At 44.1% G+C, this 18,069-nt stretch overlaps 1 protein-coding gene across 1 annotated transcript in view; it reads left to right on the top strand.

Annotated features, from left to right (window-relative positions):
• Window positions 1-13,691: 13,691 nt before the first annotated feature.
• Window positions 13,692-18,069, top strand: part of CWH43 (cell wall biogenesis 43 C-terminal homolog) — a 49,246-nt gene continuing 44,868 nt past the window's right edge. The window contains exons 1-4 of the mRNA XM_035004409.1: window positions 13,692-13,734; window positions 15,619-15,810; window positions 16,779-16,899; window positions 17,291-17,445. Coding sequence (XP_034860300.1) covers window positions 13,692-13,734; window positions 15,619-15,810; window positions 16,779-16,899; window positions 17,291-17,445 — 511 coding nt within the window. The remainder of the gene's footprint in view (window positions 13,735-15,618; window positions 15,811-16,778; window positions 16,900-17,290; window positions 17,446-18,069) is intronic.

The following is an 18,069-nucleotide window of genomic DNA, read 5'->3' as shown; positions in this document are numbered from 1 at the left end:
CAACCTGCTTTGCACTCTAGAGATCTCTGGGAAGAACGGTGCCAGGATTCCTTCTGATGCGACCTTTGCCCTCCTCCAATGCCTCCTGGACAATGTACGTCATAACTAAGATGGGCTGATGAGATGATTTTTCCCAGGACAAGAAGGTGCACTGCAGCTTCCATCACCAGGCAGAGGATCAGCTAGAATAACCGAGCACGTCTGTTCAATGGGCCTCTTATTTCAAGTTGGCCTTAGTAAGTACCCCGTGACATAGACAATCCAGTGCACACATGGTTCAGAATGCCACATATTGGGGGAGGGACTTCTTGGTTCCTAAGGACACCCAGTAGGTAACACAGCATGCCACCTTGCTCAAGTCTCCCCAAGGTGCTACTGATTTGGGAAGGAATTCTTAGCATACAATGCTCAGTCCTTCCTCCTGCCCTTCTCTCTGGAATCAACCTGCAGAAAGCAGATGCTCTGTTCTGCAATTGGCCACCCAACAGAGGATCTGCCTGGTGGGTTGAGACCTGTGGTTTTCTAGGGTGCTGGTAGCTGTGTGGGTGAGTCTGCCTACTTCTTGAGTTGTTATTAGGACATCCATTGTTGCTGCATATCTAAACCACATGCTCCTATTCAGCTTTTTCCAGTAATTAAGCTGCTAGTTTTTCTTCCTCTGTTTGCTTCCTTTGTATGTCTCAGTTGGTTCAGGTATTGGGTGGGGAAGAATGGTGTTATTTATTGATTCCTTCAAACTGCCACGCTGTGTGTCAAGACACAGGGAACTACATTAATCAAGACAGAGTTCCTTCCCAGGATGAGTGGACAATCTAGCAACTATGAAGATAAAAAGATTACGAATTCGCCTGGGCCACATATTGCCAAACTGGGCAATTCCAACTCTTTCCCCCTTCATCCACCAGCACAAGCTGTGATTCCACCTCTGGATGAGCCATCACACGGGACTACTCTTGGCCCTAACTGCATGTGATGAAGCTAATGGCGTGGGCAGTATTGCAAAATGTGTTCTGTGTGTGTGTCAGAATGGGAGAGAATAGACAATGAGATGAGAGAAGACGAGAAGGAAGCTACCTGGAACTATTTCAAGCTGATTCTGGTGCTGAACTCGTTTTAACTTGCCAGGGAGCAGTGCCATACATTATCACATCTGCCTGGTCCTTTTCCCATAAGTTAGTGAGCTTCCTTTGAGCGTGCGTTAAGTGACAGGTATATTTCTCATGCTTTGTCTTTGGGTTCAAGGTTTCTTCAGTAGACTGTGCTGGTGTGCTTGGTGAAACTTCTGTTTTAGATCAACTGCTCACTCCCTGAACTCCATATACAACTTTGCTTTTCCTGACTGTCCCTTTTCTAGATGTCATTCCATTGATCTGGAATGGGTTTCTCCCAATCCCTGCCTTTTGTAACCCTTTCCATACCTCCAAGCCCATCTGCCTTGGTCACCTTAGTGATGTGAGATTTTGCTCTATGTATGAAGGACCCTTTCTTTACTTAAATGTTTCCTTAATAAGCTACCTGCTGAATTTCATTTTCTTCTTGAAGTTCCTCTAGTGGGACCCCTGAACTGGTCTTTCATAGTTCTGTCATGTAGGAGTCTAGTAGAAAATGATTTCACAGACACAGCAGTGATCTCTTTCTTACACTTCTCAAAAGACACACATATGGATATCTATTTGATTCATTTGTTCAAGTATTTTGTTTCAGCTCAAGTTATATACTCCTGGAGGGATGTTATTTTCCATCTTCTAAGATACCTATTTAACAACTGGGGTTCAATTAACGGCAGGAGAGAATGAACAAATCCCCTCCCTCCTCTGCCAAATTCTGGAAGACGTGTCAAAGAAATCTACTATGAACCTTAAATGCTCTATCCTAAAACTTCATATGCATTTTGCATCCTTCTCTGTAGTATATCCACATTTATTTTAACATAAAAGCATGATGAAATGCTTACACTGAGTGACCATAGTGCTCTGAAAAGATGTGCAATAATGAACTGCTGAGTCTACATATTTCTGATACACTGCTGCTTACCCATGTTCCATATTCCAGTTTGAGAAGCATGGCTAATAGATGTTCAATGAATACTTACTGGATGAATACATGATATCCAAATCTGATAATGTGAATGAAATTCTTGTATTTAGGTAACTCCTTCCAGAAATTTATATATCGGGTCACAGTCTTCCGAGGGAGCTAACCTGAAGCATGGTATGTTTGATCTGTATCTCTTTCAAGTCAGACCAGTTAGTGCATGGATGCCATCATTTTTTATGTTCTATAATTACCCTCACTTTGTAGGTGGGAAAATGGAGGCTTGGGCATGTAAGCGAGCACTGCATTAGTCTATGTGTAAATAGACTGTAACAGCCACGGCTCCAAGGGCCCGCGGGTCTGCTCCCTCCCGTGAGGGACCGCGGCACTTTCCACACTGGGCTGTGATTACCTGAGCACTTTGGCTCCACCACTGGACCGTGAGCTCCTCCTTTGCTGGGACTCTGTCTTGATGCCCTCTGTGCACTCATGGATCATGACAGCCCCACGTACACAGCGGGCTCCCAGGAAATGTTAGAATGAACAAGTAAGAATGTATACATCGAAGAAAATGCTGAATGATTCTTGATTTTCCAAGCCTGTCTTCTAAGTAAGTCTTTTTTGTAACCTGTGCTACCATAGTGCTCTTGAATATAAGTCTACATGAAAGAAAACCTGATGCTTATATTATAATGTGAACTCAGTATTTCTCGAGACTTTCTAGTTCTACTTTTACTGTATTGAAAGCGTTCACTCAAGCAGATCTTTACTTTGGCCAACATGATTGATTTCCTTTTCACTCTTTGAGAAGCCCTCTTGGCCCATGCCACAGTAATTGTTTCTGTTGGTCTCTGAGAACAGGCACTTCCTGCTCTGTTGTTGCAGGAACACAACCTGCCTTGTCTCCTGTGGGGACGATGGTTATCATCTTGATCACGACTCTTACAGGACTCTGAGTAGAAACTGGCTCCAGGTAGATATAACAAGAATCCCTTGCTAACTATTTTTAAATGCACAGATTGAAATTCTACAACTTACACTAGTTCTTTTTTTTTTTTTTTTAAGATTTTATTTATTTATTTGTCAGAGAAAGAGAGGGAAAGAGACGGAGAGCGGAAGGCAGAGGGAGAAGCAGTTTCCCCACTGAGCAAGGAGCCCAATGCGGGACTTGATCCCAGGACCCCAGGATCATGATCAGAGCCATAGGCAGATGCTTAACCGACTGAGCCACCCAGGCGTCCCACACTAGTTTTTGTTTCTGTTTTTTAAGATTTTATTTATTTATTTGATAGACAGTGTGAGGGGGGAGGGGCAGAGGAGGGGTAGAAAGAACCTGAAGCAGACTCTGCACTGAGCGTGGAGCGGGGCTCGATCTCACGACCCTGAGATTATGACTTGAGCTGAAACCAAGAGTCAAATTCTCAACCAACTGAGCCACCCAGGTGCCCCTATACTAGTTTTTAAAAGCAGATTTATTGAGATTTAGTTCACATACCATAAAATCCCCCTATATAAAGTATATAAGTCCATGGCTTTTGGGGTATTCACAGAGTTGTGCAACCACCAACCCCCCCCAATTCTGGACCATTTCTCATCACCCCCAAAAGAAACTTTGTATCTTTCAACCATCACTCCCTAACCCCGACGCCTGCCCGCCCCCCACCGACGCCTGCCCCAACCATGTGCACAATGAGATAGCTCTGTTGCAATTATAAGAAGCTACTTTGTTTGAATATGAGCTGGTCAAGATTATTGTGTTTTCAAGTGACAGAAACCTGAATCAGACTGGCTTGGGCAAAAGGGAGGATTTATTGTCTAACACGATCCATGGATGCATTGAACAAGCAAACTTTGGGCAGGGCAAACATGCAGCTGGATTTTAGAAACAAATAGAAAGAGGGACTTGAATACTGCCAAGACTCTTTTCTTTGCCCTTCTTTTCATGTTGTCATTTGTCCCACTGCAAACCACTTTCCTCCACGTGGTGGGAAACATGCAGCATTTCCCTGCCTTCCATTGCATGACATCCCCCACCAAGGAGGCTAAAAAGCCATCAACACGGACAAAGTTCCACTGGAACACAACAGGCCAAACTTCAAAAATCCTTATTGATTTGTGGTGTGGGTTTGCTTCTGGGGTATATAGCGACGTTGTACTTTGAATTGGGTATAATCTATAAAAGAGAAGTGTGGGTTGGTGAGACCCAACATCTGGGCTACAAATTAAAGCTATAAAAGTAATAAAAATTAAGATGCATGTTTACTTCACACCATGTGCTTAAACTAATAATAGTCATGATGCAGAGGTATAGGGACAATAAAATCTGTGGGAGGTACCATAAAAGTAAGGTTAAAAACAAGAATAAAATAAGGAAAGACTGTCAGTGCAATCGTATGATGGAGTTCATAGGAGAGGTAAGCGGAAGTAGTGTGTGCAACTTTTAGGAAACATCCTTCTCCTCTTTTCTTATTCTTGTTGGTTTGAATGAGGATATGAAGTCTGGCACTGAAGCAGTTATCCTGAGTCATGAGGTGGAATCTGCCTGTTGAGGATGATGAGCAACAAGAGAGAAAGAGCCTGGGTTCCTGATGACTGATGATTACTGATGCCGACATTTACGTGAGATGGAAAACACCTCGACTTCTTGACGTCACTGTTACTTTGGAGTTTGTATCATATTTGGTCAAAGCTTGGGATGAATAATTGCCATGACATGTTTTCTATTTAATAATTCCTCAATCTCAATGGATCGTACCAGCAGGGTGGATAACAACCATTGCAGATAAAACCTCAACCCACTTGCTTCTTACATACTCTTTCTCAGCAAGCCGCTATGAAGAGGAAGACACAGGATCCTGGAAACAGGGAGCCCAACACAGAAGAGAGGCGAGAGCAGTTTCTCAAATGGCACTGATGGGAAGCTCCAGAACCAGAGTTCTGGAGCAAGCCTGGAGAGCAGCCTGTCCAGACTGGAGCAGAAGATTGGGGGGCACCACCAGGAGAGGTGATTCCAGAGGAAGAAGGGAACTGGTAGAAGGCCACATGGGTTTGACTATCATGAAGTTTTACAACTCTGGGGGCCAGTTTGGGAATGAAACGAATTTGTGGTTATCACAGGTAAGTAAATAAAAAAAAAAAAAGAAATTAATCATAAAGAGAACACAAAAACTATATGAGAAATAAAATAGAATTGCAGAGTTCTGCATGATGCGGCAGTGACATAATCCCAACACGATAAACACACTACTGATTTATGAAAAATTTGTGAAATAACTGTCACAACTATATTGGATAAAAGAAAGCAAGAAGTATGTGTGTGTGTGTTTATGTGTGTAGGGAGAAGAGATTAAACCCCCATGTTCAACAGTAAAAAAATCAACAACGATGTCTAATTTTTTAAAAAAATCAACACATAAAAATATGGAAGTAAATACCAAAAAAACAGCTAATGGGGGGATGCCTGGGTGTCTCGGTTGGGGGACCAGCTATTGGTTTCAACTCAGATCATAATATCAGGGTCGTGCTAGCCCTGCCTGAGGATTCCTTCTCTCTCTCTCCCTCTGCCCCTCCCCCCACTCGTGCATGCGCACTCTCTCTAAAATAAATGGGTGGATCTTAAAAAAAAAAAAACAGCTAAGGAGTTGAAACTGGTTACCCCTGAGGAATGGGGATCAAGGGCAGGGAGGGGTGAGCCAGGGGAAAGATGTTTTGTCATTACTATATGACTTTTAAAACTATGTATTCTATTACTTTGATCAGAATAAAGATTGAATTAATGAAATAAAATAAAACTATTTGACTATATAATCCCTAAACTCTTTGGAGAGATTGGATTGCATGCAAGAACATTAGGAAAAAATAAGAAGGGAAGACATTATCAGGGAGAATTAGTCTGCAAAAGAAAATCCTAGTTTAAAATAATTTTTGTAGAGGTGCCTGGGTGGCTCATCCGTTAGGTGTCTGCTTTCAGCTTAGGTCAAGATCTCAGGGTCCTGGGATCAAGCCCCGCATTGGGCTCGCTGCTCATCGGGGAACCTGCTTCTCCCTCTCCCTCTGACCTTCCTCCCCACTTGTGTCCTCTCTGTCTCAAATAAATAAATAAAATCTTTAAAAAAATGATTTATGTAGTTTTCTCTTTTATCTATCAATAAGAAAAAATTCATTCATTCATTCATCAGCAAATATCTATTGAGGGCCTGGCATGTCACAGTTCATACTGAGTGCCAGGCCTACAGGGATGAACATGGCATAGTGCCCACAGCCACAGAGTGTACCCTTTAACCTTGGTGCTGCTTACTCTGTTCACCACAAAGTAACTATAGCATCGCTGTTTTTCTCAGAGCCTACTCCAGGCCAATCATCTTCCATATGGTGATGCAAATCCTCGCAATGACTCCACAAAGGAGGCTTTACAGAAGAGGAAACTGATGCTCAGAAAGGGTAAGTCACTTGCCCATTTGCATCGGAAGGCTGGAGTCAAGATTTGAATCTAGGAGAGCTTGATTTGACAATGCCTCTCCTTCCATGACCTTCCCTGACATTCTTGGGGTGGTGGGTGAGTATAACAGCCGTTACACACCAGGCATTGGGCTAAGTGCTTTGCATGCCTCACACTCATTTGTTTTGGCCTATATCTAAGGAGATTATTTCCTCCTTTGGTGCTGAAAATGCCAGTCACTTGCTCCCCTGGACTTCCTTGCAGTAAGAGCACACCGTCTAAACTTCATCACTCAGACTTCGACTCAGGAGCCGGTGAGGCCAGAGCATCTTCTCCGGGGGCAGGGATGTATGCCCCCCAATCTCCAAGAGAACCTGCTGTGAGGAGCATATTTAACAGCATAAATGCATCCACTGCCCTCATTCATTCCATGCCTCTGCTCTAACCTGGCAGCTCCATTCAATGGAGGGGGAAAGGGATGCACAGGAGCTGGGCTAGTCCTCCCCGATGCAGGATCCTCCGATTGCCTCCCATTCTGTCCGGCTGAGACTTTCGCAGAGGTCACCACAGCCTGAGGCTCTCCCACCCTGTCCTCCTTCCTCCCCGCTCTCTTTTTCAGGAGCATCGGACCCACATCACCCTCTGAAGGCTCTCCCCGCCTTCTCCTGCTCCCTCCCCTTTTGTTTTTCATGGGTATTCCCCTCATAGATACCTTTCACTTCTAATTCTGTCCTGGTGTCTGCTCCCCTAGGGACCTTAGCTGACACACCGTCGCTGGAGGCGTTGGCAGATATGGCAGCCGAAAAGGCGAGGTCCAGGGGGCAGCGGTGGTTCCCATGCTGGCTGCGGGAGCAGGAGAGTTGACTTACCAGCGCGGACATGGCGGTGAGCTAACTGGCATCCGGTGCTCAGGGCAGCAGGTTTTCTCCACGGATCAGGAATACAGCTTGGCTTCTGGCCCCTGCTCCCAGAAGTTTAGCTATGGGCTAGTCCACGGGTGAGCTGGGATTTGAATACAGATGGGTTCATCCCTGAAGCCCCACTCTTAAGGGTTGTATTATGGTCTCCATTTTTCCAGTTCAAAAGAATGTGGTGCTTTTACTGGTAACCTTAATTGAAAACCTGACAGAAGACTCTGGCAATCGAGGAGACTGGATCCCTGCCTGTACTGATTTCCCTAGAGAGCATTTACTGAGCAAATATTCATGAGGGGCAGCATAAAAATGCTTAGAGGACAAATTAATTCAAGCATCACACTCACATTTTGTAACCTGATTATTCCTCTTTCTCTCCTTCTTATGCCTAGAAGGGCACAGGATGAGCACTCAAGGGCATCCCCCTAGTTTTTATACTCCCTTAACCTCTGGGGAAAAAACTGGATAGGGGCATATTGGTTAGGGTAATGCTAGTTCTGTACTGAATAAACCCCTGCATTTCAGTGGCTTAATCATATTCACCAGTACAAGATTGGTGTTCCCAGTCAACAGGCTAGCTTTCCTCTTTGTAATGAGTCAAGGTCCTCGGCTCCCTTCCTCTTGTGGCTCAGCCTTTCCCTAGGGTCTCATCACAAGCAGAAGAGGAGAGAAGGGGAGAGAGGAAGCATGTTTCAACCTCCTTGTCTGGCAGTGATGCATCCCTTGGTTCACATTCCACTGATGAGAACTAGTCACCTAAGACCCCATGGAGATGCCCGAGAGCTGAGAAGTGCAGCCTCTGGCTGGCAGCTCCTCTCTAGTAACAGCTCTATTCTCTGGACAGCAGAGGACAGACAGGAATGTTTGGGCAGATAGTTAACCTTCTCTGCCATCGGGAGCTTCCATTTTGTTTCCATTCAAGGAAAGAAACAGCTGCCCAAAGTGGAGAGAGGCAGGAAAAGAGTATTCCTTTGTTTCTTCAGAGCCACAGGCTGAAGTCTGCTGATCTCAAGCAAAATCCAGTGCCTTGAAGACTTTGGCTAAAACAAAGCCAAAGATCATCAGTTTCTTAGAGAAGTTCATTACTTTTTTCATTTTGTTAGAGATGTGTAACCTCTCTCTTTTGAATGAACTGAATGGGGGGGGTGTTCATGTTTTCTAGGTAGGGAGTTTGTTTATTGAATATTACCATAAACAAAGCAACCTAAGTATCCATCAAAAGGGGAATGGTTAAGTAAATTATATATAACCATGCTATGAAATAACATAAAGCCATTAAAAGTCACATTTCAGAAAATTCTTGATGGACATGAGAAAATATTCTTAATGTATTAGGCAAAAAAGAAGCAAATAATCAAAGATAATTAAATAACTACTAATCAATTCCTAATTAAAATGAAAAGGACTAACAACTATAAATTCTCTCTGTATATACATATAATAGATATAATGGATTATGTGTGTGTGTGTATACACACATATATATAACAGATGTAATGAATTGTAATAGATTGTATTATTGTTCAAAACACTCCCTGCTTCTTTTGTATACACTTTGCCCCACTGAATCAGCTTGACCACTCTATTTGCCGAGTGTGATGAAGTCTTTGATGAGGCCCACAGGTAGAGGCTGCTCCTTCAGCCTGAGTCCCAGATTCATGGGGATGAAGAACCGCGGCAGCCGCCCCCCCCCATGGATATGTGATGTGAGTGAGTAATAAACATCTGTCATTGTAAAACATGGACTTAGCTTATACTAAAGTGGCCCGGATGCTCTAAGAAAAATGGGCATACTTGAGAGCTTGAAGTGACATGAAGGAGAGTTTCTTCTTGTTTTGCCTCTTCAAAGAAAATCATTTCTGTTTTTTGTTAGACCAGAGGATCTTTATTATTCCATAAAAAGTATTATCTCCTTGTAGAGATTCTTGTCTTCTGATAAAAATAGTCTCAATATGTTCTGACTGACCTTGACGTGTTCAGCCTCCAAGAAACAGGGAAGGAGGAAAGGAACAGTGGGTAATGCCATGATGGGCTTCATTCATTTCCATGTAAAATAAGAATGCAAATGGCATTTGGAGGTCAAAGAAGAGATACCGACAAAAATGAAAAGACCGTGGCCTTTGAAATTAGATTAAAACCAGGCAGACTATAAATACAAAAATTGAGGTAGCGGCAGTGAATTACATATAATGGATGCATTCACAGAGCAGATCAAGCTGAATGACGCTGATACAGTTCTATAGTAACTTATATGCTGTATGTCATGAGTAAAAGTTACACAGTAACAATAGTTAAATAGCAACAAAATTAAATGGAGAGCAAGGTAATTAGAAGTTCATCTAAGCATTCTGTTGGACTTACGATATTTGGGAATGAAATTAAAAGCAACTTCATAGTTAACCTGTTGTAGGAACAATAATTCAAACTATATAAGAACTTATGTACTTACAAGCTACATAAGAAGGGGTCGGGAATCATGATAGATGTTCCCACAATGTGCCACGGAGGGACAACATGGTAAATCAGAAAAATTATTGCAAACACAACCAAATTATTATTATCCCTCTGTAGAAGGGGAGTGGGGAAAAAAAACAAAACCCTAATGAAATTCTCCCTGGCATACTGATAGCATTCTTCTCTCCACAGTTGGAAGAAAGTCAGAATGAATTAGAGAATGCCTAGAGAAGGCAATTAAAATAAGCTCAGAATGGAGCGGTTATTCACGTAATGGTCAAACAAGTACTTACCTACAATATGCTTAGCATACAGTCAAATATTATGAAGAGATATACAAATAATAATGCAAGTTAAATACCATAGGCGATACGCTGAGTGCTTTAGTACTTAATCTATTTAAGCAACTTCATAACTTGTTAGACCAGAGGATCTAAGTATAAAGTAGGTGTTTATAGCAGAAACAACTATGTATAAAGTAGGTGTTTATAGCAGGAACAGCTGCTCACCACAACTTGATTTCTTTCCTTTCTGGGTTCAGAGCTAGACTGCATTTTTCCAGACTCCCTTGAAGGTATCAGTGATCAAATGGTTAAAGAGAAGAAAAATTACTAAGACTAAAAACTGAGCTTTCAATTTTTCAGTAGAAAACACAATGCATCCTTAATAGAAGCAAAGTTCGTCCTACAACTTAGCTTTGAAAGGGACAAACTTTACAGAGCGCCTACATGGCACTCACAGCACTAAATACGATGCTTTTCATATGGGAGCAAGAAAAATTAATGTACGTGGGCAAAGAGGAAGGAAAAAGCAGTGCCTGATGTTTATATTCACTGAAGTCCTTCACATGTTGAAGGATGGCTGATAGTAAAAGACTGGAACAGAACCAAAACACTTTTATAAAACATTAACTAGAATGTATTGTATTTTTAAAGCTGTCTTCTTGAGATATAATTCACACACCTATAATTCACCCATTTACCATGTGTAAGGCAATAGTTTTAGTATATTCATAGTTGTGTAACCACGGTCACAATCTAATTTTAGAACTTCATCCCCCCCTTGGAAGAAACTGTATGCCCATTCGAATATTCCCTTTCCCTTGCCACTTGTCCCCCAGCCCTAAGCAACTAATTTACTCTCGGTCACTATAAATTTGCCAGTTTGGAAAGTTTCATTTAAATGGAATTGTACAATATGTGATTTATGTTGTGATTGGCTTCTTTTACGTAGTGTAATGTGTTTTTTTTTTTTTTTTAAGATTTTATGTATTCATTTGAGAAAGAGAGAGAGAGAGCACAAGCAGGGGGAGAGGCAGAGGGAGAGGGAGGAGCAGACTCACTGCTGAGCAGGGAGCCTGATGCCGGGCTCAATCTCAGGACCCTGAGATCATGATCTGAGCCGAAGGCAGACGCTAAACCATCTGAGCCACCCAGGCGCCCCTAGCATAATGTTTTCAAGCTTCATCCATGGTGTAGCATATATCAGTACTTCATTCCTTTTTGATTGCTGAATAATATTCCAGTGTATGGATATACCACCTCTTGTTTATCCAACCATCATTTGTTGCACATTTGGGCTGTTCCCACTTTTTGGCTATTATAAATATGGTTCTATGAACATTTGTGTACAAATTCTGCATGTTTTCATTTTCCTTGGGTATATATACTTATACTTACCCAGGAGTATTATTAGGTCATATGGTACTTTATGTTTAATCATTTGAGGAATTACCAGACTATTTTCCAAAGTAGCTACACCATTTTACATTCCCATCAGCAATGTAGAAGGGTTCCACTTTCTCCAAATCTTTGTCAACACTTGTGATTGTCTGATTTTTTTATTATAACCATCTTAGTGAGTGTGAAGTGGTATCTCATTGTGGTTTTGATTTGCCTTTCCCTAATGAAATTATTTGAATATTCTTTGCCTGTGCTTATTGGCTACTTGTATATGTTCTTTGGAGAAAGGTCTATCAAATCTCTTGTTCATCTTTAAATTGGGTTGTTATTGTTGACTCATATTTTTTAATGTATGCTCTGGATAACAGCTCCTTATCAGATGTACCATTTGAAAATACTGTCTCACAATATGTGCATTGTTTTTTCACCTTCTTGATAGTGTCCTTTAAAGCATAGAGCTTTTAATTTTGATGAGGCCCAGTTTATCTCTTGTCTTTTGTCACTTGGGCTTTGGGTGTCATTTCTTTTTTTTCTTTTTAAAGACTTTATTTATTTATTTGACAGAGAGAGACACAGCGAGAGAGGGAACACAAGCAGGGGGAGTAGGAGAGAGAGAAGCAGGTTCCCCACTGAGCAGAGAGCCTGATGCGGGGCTCGATCCCAGGACCCTGGGATCATGACCTGAGCCGAAGGCAGACGCTTAACGACTGAGCCACCCAGGCGCCCCTTTGGGTGTCATTTCTAAGAATTCACTGCCCAACTGAAGACCCTGAAGATTTACTCCTATGTTTTCTTCTCAGTTTTATAGTTTTATGTCTTACAGTTAGGTCTTTGATCCATTTAGAATTAAATGGCATATTGCATATTGTGTGAGATATGGGTCCTACTTTATTGTTTTTCAGGTGGATATCCAGTTGTTCTAGAACCATTTGTTGAAGACCATCATTTTCCCCCAGGAAATTGTCTTGGCAAACTTATTGAAAGTCATCTGACCCCGATGGAGAGGATTTATTTCAGGACTCTCAGTTCTGTTCCATTGATCTATATGCTATCCTTGTGACAGAGTACTAGTAATTACCTAAGTGGTTTGGAACTCTTTGTTCAAAACTGCTATGGACTTACAGCAACAATTGCTCTGAAGCGATTCTTATACTTTTAGGCAACTCATCATTGTTTCATTTCGGAACAAACTTTCCAGAAGTGATAAACGAAGTCTTGTAAGGAGTTAAAGAGAATTAATATAAATCGCTTTGGGAAGGTTCAAAAAATTTTTTCAAGACATTCTGGGGTGGGGTAATATTTGAGCGAGAAACAACCGGCCTAGTTCACTGGCTCCATTGTTAATTAGAACGTCTCTCCCTTTCTCCTTAGGGATGGGCACTCTCAGACATCATTATTCATGAAGTTGAGGAGGGCAGAGTTTCCCCGCACATCAGCGGTTTTCTCTCCCCTGAGCAAGGGTTGCGACGTCTCTAAAAGCCACAGAAAATCCTGGAGCCTCTAGAACGTTTGGACCGCCCTCCCCGAGCGCAATTTGTTTACCACCAAGCTGAGAAGGAGTAGCGCAGTCTGGGGAGCCCCCCGCCCGCCGAGCGTCGCCCAGGCCTTAAGAAAGACGAGGTGCTGTTGGCTCCTGTTCGCCCAGAGTGCGGGAGCCCGTCCTGCAGACCCCCTCCCGTGCACCCTTCCCCTCGTTAGCGCACCCCCGTGGGCCTCGTTAAAACCCGGCACCCCCGTCCCGACGCTACGCCGGTTCCCGCCTTCCCGGGCGTCTGCAGCGCTCCTTCCCCGGGCTGCTCTGCGGCCGGGCCGGGCGCCCCGGGTTTTGCCCGACGGCGGGGTCCCAGGCCCCCGTGAGCCTGCCGGGAGCAGTCGCGGGGCCGCAGGCGGCCGGCCGGGGGGCACGGCGCCGAGGCGCGCAGGTGGCACGGGCCCGGGCAGGCTGGGCTGGGCGTGGGGTGCGGAGGCGGACGCGCGGCGGCCCCACCCTCGCCCGGGCTCGGCTGGGCGCGCTGGCCGCGGGCTGGTGGGTGGCGGCCGGCTCGGCGAGGGGACGTGCGCGCGGACCCAGCTCCCGAGGAGGCGGCGGAGGGGCGCGGGGCGCGGCGGGGCGCGGGGCGCGGCGGGCGCGTGCTGCTGGCCGAAGAAGCGCTGCTCCACGTCGCGGCCATGCCCTGGCTGTGGCGAGAGATCCTTCTGGAGAGCCTGCTGGGTAAGCCGAGGCCGCCCTGGGCGCGCGGTCGGGGCGGCCCGCTCCCCGCGCCGGTCCGGAGCCGCGGCGCTGGGCCGGGGGGCTGGACTCGGGAAGGAGGGAGCGCGCTCCGCGCCCCAAATAGAGAAGTCCCCTGGGAAGTTTTGCTACCGAAGTCAAAAAAAGACAAGACCCAGATTGGGGCTGGGAAGCTGAGGATTCGGGGGGGGGGGGTGCGGAGGGAGACAGTGCCCCGGAGCTCCCACGCCACCCTGGGGTTGCGCCCAGTTCTCCACGTGGAGGCCTTGAACTAGCGCTGCTGTACAGCCCCCGAACGTCCCTACCCACCAGACCTTTAAGTTTAGATTAATAGACGTCAGTGCTGGACCTTACCTTTCTGAAGGAAAGGGGCCACCGTGTCCCCCCGCGGCCTGAGGTGAGCACACCTCACCATTGGGCATTTGACGAAGAGCGTCGAACTCGAGTCCTGTGTGCGCACTTACCAGCTTTGCCCAGAGTCCCAAGAACAATGATTGGTGTAAGTCTGTCGGACTTCTGTGATTAAAATCAGAATTCCCAGCCAAACGTTTGGGAGAATGCTATCATCTCGCTGTTCATTATGAAACATTCCTTGGGCTTGGGAGGGGCACCTGCCTAAAAACTTGATTTTCTGGGAGCTGCTCATATTCAGAAGCCACCCCCCCCACCCCGCTTTTGCCCTGGTTCCGAATGTATCTCATAAGTACAGCAGTGTAACGTGAATTACATTCAGTAAGTACCTAGGGTGCTAGGTACTCTGAGCACTTGATCTCATTTAATCCTAACAACCCTGTGAGGTGGCTAAAAGAGCTCTTTTGCTGATTAAGAAAGGAAGGCTGAGAAGTACGAGGGGAGAAAGTTAACTACACGTGACGAAGATAGATGACTGCATTTGGAACCAGACTGCCCGGGTTTAGGTTCACTCTGCCATGTGCTACGGTTTTGACCTTAGGCAATTACTTTCTGAATCGCAGAAGCTTTCTTTGCTGTTACATTTGTAAGAGGGGAGTAAAAAGTGTCCATTTCATAGGACATGAGTTGGATGAGGAACAAGAGAGATGATCTCTGTAAATACTTAGCACAGATGTTGACACATAGTAAGTGCCCATTAGTTAATTATCATTAATGTAGAAGATGATGCAGTCAGTAGTTGGCCAAGGTGAGCCTGACTTCAGATCTAGGTTTTTCACTTACCCCATACTGTCTCCTAAGGTTAGGTTTTAAAAAGTCTACTTACAAGAAAATGATTGTTGCCTAACTAACCTGCCTTTGGGTGCAGTCTGGAGTGCGAGGAAGGGATTCCTGCTGCTTGTCCCCCCACCCCTTTTTTTCTTTTCTTTGCTTTTTTTTTTTCTCATAATCTCTTCATCCAACATGGGGCTTGAACCCACGACCAGAGATCAAAAGCCGCATGCTCATCCAACTGAGCCAGCCAGGTGCCCCTGTTTGTTCCTCTTTTTGATTTTCATGATACTGCTCTTTATAGAAGGGTTGACTTAGGTAAAGACATTTTATCAATTAGGGTCCTGACAGAACATCAAATTCAACCCAGATGGTCCAGATGAAGAGGTTTTAAGAAAGGGACGACCTGTGGGAGTGTGAACAAGGTTAAAGGAGTAAACAAGGGATGTCAAGGGACTCACCACAGCAGGACCCATTCTCATCCTGGGACATTCTCTTTCTGATGGTGGGGAGGGGAGGAATTCTGTAGTGGAATCTTGTTAAGGTCAGAATGGTGAAGGAGGGTGGGTCAGCCAGGGCAGTTATGGTGGGGCGGGGGGCAGGGCTACTGTGGGAAACAAGGACACCTTTACACTTGCCCTTTAAACATTTTTTTTTTCTCTTTAAACATTTTTCCCCCGCTAGGGTATGTTTCTTGGTCTCTCTGCCATGGCCTGGGACCGATGATCTATTACTTTCCCCTGCAAACTCTGGAACTCACTGGGCTTGAAGGCTTTGGCATAGCATTTCTTTCTCCAATATTCCTAATATTTACTCCTTTCTGGAAATTGGCTAGCAAGAAGTGGATGCTCATCCTGTTGCGGATAACTACTGTGGGTAAGATTTAAAAGTGCTTCTTTGAGGTTTTTTTTTTTTTTGTCAAAAATCAAGTGAAAATATGTAGACTGTTCTTTGAATGCTAAATGATTAAATGAAACAAGATTCCTCTTTCTCTTATGACTCCCTTAAAGAGTTTTAGTGGAATTGGAAGGCTACACTAAGAGTCCATGCCTCTAACAGTTCTAACTTTTCTATCAGATTGGAAAAGCCTAAGGATCACTGAAATGAAGAGGGAGAATAGGTCACCTCTTGAACATTTTGTGTTCTTTTCCCAACTATGACACAAAAGTCAGAAACCATTAAAAATTGTTGAATGCTACTGCATGCAAATAGGAAAATTGTGCATGATGAACACTATAGTAAAGCAAAGTCAAACAACAAATTAGGAAAGATACCTGCAGCTCTTTTAGCCAAAGGGCTAGTTTCACTAACATAGGGTTTCTACAAATCAATAATAAAAAGGACCAACAACTCAATAGATAACAGAGCAAAGAATATGATCGGTTTATTGGAAAAGAAGTATAATTGGTTCTTAAAAATACTAAAATGTGTAGAATACAAAGAACACCCCCCCACACACACACACATATATTTGTATGTAACTTCACGTACTGGATTGCCACTTTGGAAAACAGTTTGGCAGTTCCTCAAAATGTTAAACAGAGTTATCATATGACCTAACAACTCCACTTCTTAGTATATACCCAAGAAAAACGAAAACATTGGTTCACATATGCCCTTGAACACAAATGGTTATGGCAACATTATTCTTAGTAGCCAAAGAATGGAAGCAACCCAAATGCCCATCGCTGATGAATGGATGAACAAAATGCACTATTTCTGTGCAGTGGAATATTATTCAGCCATAAAAAGGAATGAAGAACTGATACATGGTACAGTATGGATAAGCCTTGAAACCCTTATGCTAAGTGAAAGAAGTTTAGCTCCCCTTCATTTGTTTGTAGGCGGCATAGCCTCCTTCCTGGCTCCAAATGCCAGGGTTCGGCTGGTGGGCCTCGCGCTCGGTGTGTCTTCCTCGCTGATCCTGCAGGCCGTGACATGGTGGACAGGAAGTGGCTTGCAAAGGTATGGGATCTTCTGTCCACGGACAGAGGTTCGCATCTTATGCCTGTAGACAGACAAGTGTGATAGCTTTCCAAGCGGGAGGTTGGGACCGGGAATTCCAAGTGATAGTATTTACTTTGCATACAGCTTGTAGAAGTCTCATTTTTTTTTTTTTTCACAAAATCAGAATGGGAATGCTTGCCGTCAGTCTCCATCATGTTTTGAGCATTAAGGAATTATAACAAGTTGCCTAGGTAACGGACTATATAAAGACTAAGGCATGTTCCTTACTGCAAATTACCAACAGGACTATTTCATATACTCATTCTCTGAATTATGACATTCACTGAACACAGTACACTGAAACCACATAAAAAGTTGTTAAATATATTTTTGTATTTTGTATTTACAGGTACCTCAGAATCTGGGGATTCATTTTAGGACAGATTCTTCTTCTTGTTCTCCGCATCTGGTACACTTCACTAAACCCAGTCTGGAGTTATCAGATGTCCAACAGAGTGATACTCACATTAAGTACCATAGCCACACTTGATCGCATTTACACAGGTAAGTGTACGCTCGGTTGTTTTTTTTTTTTTAAGAATTTGCTCTCTTGCATAGTTTACTTTTCTTTCTGCACTATATCTCCATTTCAATGTTCTGTCCCTCTGAAATAGTAACCACCATAGCCAGTGGAGTATTATCTAAGCAGAAGGCACCTTTTCCTTGCCAGAACAGAGGGTGAAAATTTCTGGCTCTTATCAGTGTGGAGTGGGAGGGTAAACCAGGCCTCAGACTCCCAGCTGGCTTTCAGCTCTGTCTTTCTCCCTTTTCCCTCCGGACGGAGCTCTCCAGGATGAGACCCTTCATTTCTCTTCCTCCATACTGACCCCAGTATATCTCTAACACTCTGAGAAGTTAGTTGTCAGCAAGGGCTGGGAGAACTATCTGTTTTTTTTTTTTTTTGTGGGAGTCTGAAGATATATTTTTTTAAAGATTTATTTATTTGAAAAAGAAAGTGAGTGAGTGAGCAGGGGGAGGGGCAGAGGGAGAGGGAGACAAGCAGACTCCCCGCTGAGCAGGGAGCCCAACACGGGGCTCGATCCCAGGATCCCAAGATCACGACCTGAGCCGAAATCGAAAGTCAGACGCCCAACCGACTGAGCCACCCAGATGCCCCGGGAGTCTGAA

Source organism: Mirounga leonina, unplaced genomic scaffold (assembly GCF_011800145.1).
Source record: "Mirounga leonina isolate KUSES-001 unplaced genomic scaffold, KU_Mleo_1.0 Mir_129, whole genome shotgun sequence".
In the NCBI taxonomy this organism is placed as follows: Eukaryota; Metazoa; Chordata; class Mammalia; order Carnivora; family Phocidae; genus Mirounga; species Mirounga leonina.
The sequence above is the reverse complement of the archived record's forward strand: the minus strand, read 5'-3'. Positions and strand labels throughout refer to the sequence as shown.